The 3,743-nt window shown below is 50.3% G+C and overlaps 1 protein-coding gene across 3 annotated transcripts in view; it reads left to right on the top strand.

The window, feature by feature from the left end:
* The window catches only part of CLMB (calcimembrin), a 36,978-nt gene that overhangs the window by 31,582 nt on the left and 1,653 nt on the right, over positions 1-3,743 (top strand). For 2 of the 3 annotated variants that reach the window (XM_019634637.1, XM_019634628.1), the window contains one exon: positions 2,326-2,466. In XM_019634637.1, the coding sequence (XP_019490182.1) occupies positions 2,326-2,466 (141 nt within the window). Of the gene's footprint in view, positions 1-2,018; positions 2,467-3,743 lie in introns of those variants that run through there. The other variant, XM_019634633.1, reaches the window with a different exon arrangement.

Raw genomic sequence — 3,743 nt, 5'->3', positions numbered from 1 at the left:
TGGTAATAGGATGGTTTTTGTATTTAAAAAAAAACAAAAAAACTTTATTAGGAAACAATGTGTTTTTTCCAGGACCCATCAGCTCCAAGTCAAGTTGTTGTCCTTCAATTTTAGTTGTGGAAGGCGCAGCTCAGCTCCAAGTCCAGTCGCCGTTTTCAATCTAGTTGCGGGCAGGGGGGAGCGCAGCCCTCCATTCCATGCGGGAGTTGAACTGGCACCCTTGTTGTTAAGAGCATGTGCTCTAACCAACTGAGCCATCCGGCTGCACATCAGCAGCTCAGCTCAAGTCGTTGTCTTCAATCTAATTGCAGAGGGCGCAGCTCACTGGCCCATGTGGGAATTGAACTGGAAACCTGTTGCTCAGAGCACACGTTCTAACCAACGGAGCCATCCGGCCGCCCCGGTTTTTATATTTTTTTAAAGAACATCAAATTGTTGGTGTCCCCCTCACCCCGGAGACTGTTCTGATCATGGCATGTGTGTTTCTGTTTGTTTTCTTTGGCTTCTATCAGCCTGTGTGGCTTCCCCTGGCTTTTGGTTTGCCTGCTGTCTTAGTTGGTTCTCCCAGAAACACAGCCTGGGCCATGGCTTTGCAAGCAAGGAGTCTATTTGGGAGGTGATCCAGGGATACACAGGTAGGGGAGAGGGAGTGCAGTTCCAAGGTCCTCAAGACCACTGCCAGGTTCAATAATTTGCTAGAAGGACTCACAAGAGCTCAGAAAATCCATTATAGTCGTTGGTTATGGTTTATTACAACAAAAGGATGCTGAGCTACACCAGCAAAGGGAAGAAGCCCAAAGTGTGGGGTCCAGAAGAGACCAGGCTCGAGTGTCCAGGAAAGACTCACAGACAGCGCTTAATTCTCCCAGCAGTGGTGGTGACATGCATGGCCGACCAGGGACGCTCACCTGAGTCTCAGTATCCAGAGTTTTCGCTGGGAGTTGGTTATGCAGACATGGCTGACCGCCCACATGGTAGCCTGACTCCAGCCTCTCCAGAGGGCAGGCTGATATCATGTGACCCAGGCTCCACCACAGATCACATTGTAGACTATCCTGTGTGGCCCAAGGCCGAGGTAAACAAAGACACTCCTATCAGAGAGGGCATTCCAAGGTTTGGAGTCACCTCCTAGGAGCTGAGGCCAGAGGCCAGACCTATGGGCACAGTTCATTCTTTACTGTACAGGAAGTGAGGCCAGGAAGGGAAGGAGGCANAACTAGACTGAAGAACAAAATGACAGCAACTTGTCTGTTCCCCTTCCCCCAATTCCCCAGCGCTGTTCCCATCCCCCCAATTCCCCAATAAAAAATCTTAAAAAAAAAAACAACAAAAAACAACAACAACAACAAAAACATTTCTATAGATACGGAATTAGTACTGCCCATGTGTAATGAGCATCCTATTTTTCCCTCACAAATTTGAGCTAAAAAGTGCGCATTAGACATGGCAAAATACAGTAATTTGTGGGAACGGTAGGCCAGTGAATTCAATACCTTGGAAGAAAAGAAAAAATTCCTTGAAAAGCACATCTTACCAAAACTGACACAAGATGGAAACAGAAAAGCTGACTAGCCCCGTATCTATTAAAGAAACCAAATTTGTAATCAAAAGTCTTTGCACAAAGAAAATTCCAGGCCCAGACAATTTCACTGGTGAATTCAATGTAACATGTAAAGAAGAAACAACACTGATCTTAACACAAACTCCTTCAGAAAATCATTAGTGGGAGAGAGAATTTTGAGCATGGCTTCCACTCAGACAGGCCTGGGTTCCAATTCAAGCTCTATTTGGTTTCATCCATTCAGAGTCATATATTTTTTTTAAAGGACTTTATTGGGGAACAATGTGTTTTTTCCAGGACCCATCAGCTCCAAGTCAAGTAGTTGTTTCAATCTAGTTGTGGAGGGTGCAGCTCCATGGCCCATGCGGGGATCGAACCAGCAACCTTGGTGTTATGAGCACTGCGCTCTAACCACCTGAGCTAACTGGCCACCCCCAGAGTCATGTTGTGAGTACCTGCTACGCGTATGTGTCAGACACTGTTCTAGCCCCTGAAGTTACATTAGTGAACAAAGTGGGTAAAACTTACAGGTCTCGCCGAGTTATGCAAGGTCAGGTGGGTCATTTAAGTGTCCTGCGCCTCAGTTTCCTCACCTGTGAAGTGGGGACAGCAGTGACCTCTTTCCTGAGAGTTGTCAGGACTCACAGTGGCAGTGAGGGGAGGGGTGGAGGCAGACAGCCAGCAGCGGGCACTTCCCCAGCGGCCACTGATGCTTGTCTCTCTGTCGTGTGTGTACGTGTGTGTTCCATGGCCTGCCCTCTCAGGCTTTAAAATGTGTGTCAGCAGCAGCAGCAGCCATGATGAGGCGCCCGTCCTGAGTGACAAGCAGCTGGATGTGCCCAACATCATCATCACCCCCCCGACCCCCACGGGCATGATGCTGCCAAGGGACTCCCGGCGGACAGGTGAGGCTACCCTGCCCCGCTGCCAAGCCAGGTCAGATCTGGGGGTGGGGCGAGTCCGGCTGGGGACAGCTCCTTTCTATGCCATGGGTCTGAGCTCATGTTCCCACCTCCCCTGGGTTTATTAAAAATTTACTCTCGGATATTACTCTCCACCATGGGCCCCTCGCCGTGGCACCAGCCTCAGCAAGATGTGGCATGTTAAGTAATTAGCTAGACAGCCCCTGCCGGCAGCCGGGCGAGTGATGGATGGGGCTGGGTGGGTTCGCCAAGGTAATTGATGGATGTGCCTTCCCCTGCCCGCCAGGCGACTGGTGCTCTATCTTGCTGTCCGCAGCAGTGCAGCTGGACAGGACAGGCATGGAAACACAGCCACGCCGGGCTGGGGCTGATCTCTGGGCCCTCTGGATGCGGCTCGCATCCGAGAGGGGGGAGAAGATGGAACTGTTCACAGAGAGAGGGCGAGAGAGGAAGGCTACAACTGATGCTCCCACATGCCCCTCTGTAGATGCCGCCGGAGCTGTTGGGACAAATTGTTCATTGATTCACTAAACAGATTCATTGAACCAGATCCGTGCTAGGTTCTGAGGCTGCTATTGTGAAGAAGAAGAAGAAGAAAGTGATGATTCTGTGGCAGTAATGGAGTCCTCACAGTAACTCTGAGTTAGGTCCAGTTTTCATCCCCATTTTATAGATGGGTAAACTGAGGTTTAGAGAGGTTGAGACACTCACCGTACAGCTGGTAAGTGGCAGAGTTGGGATTCCGACCCGGGCTTTGTGACCTGGAGCTTATCCTGTGGGATCCCTAATCTAGGCACCCTCCCAGTGGCTAGCATCAGTCAGCCAACTAGCCATGCAGACATGAGTCCTGTGTGGCTTCGTGTTGGGGACACGGGCCAGCAAGGCTGATGTGGAGCTTATGGAAGTCTGGTGGGGGTGGGGGCAGTTAGGCAGACTTTCCCAAGAGGTGCTGAATTTGGATCTCAGCTTGCTCACCAGGGCACGTGACCTGGAGGAGAACGATATTAGATTATGGGCCAGGCCTGCCTGTGCAGTTACTGGGGCTGGACATGCTCAGGAAGGATTGTAATCGGTCACATCCCTATTTCACCTTCCCAAGTGCCAGGCACTGGACTAAATGCTTTTTTTTTTTTGGAAATTTTATTGGGTAACAGTGTGTTTTTTCAGGACCCATCAGCTCCAAGTCAAGTAGTTGTTTCCATCTAGTGTGGAGGGTGCAGCTCAGTGGCCCATGTGGGGATCGAACCGGCAGCCTTGGT

This window comes from Hipposideros armiger, unplaced genomic scaffold, assembly GCF_001890085.2.
Source record: "Hipposideros armiger isolate ML-2016 unplaced genomic scaffold, ASM189008v1 scaffold_19, whole genome shotgun sequence".
Taxonomy (NCBI): domain Eukaryota; kingdom Metazoa; phylum Chordata; class Mammalia; order Chiroptera; family Hipposideridae; genus Hipposideros; species Hipposideros armiger.
This window is presented reverse-complemented; position numbering and strand designations above follow the sequence as displayed.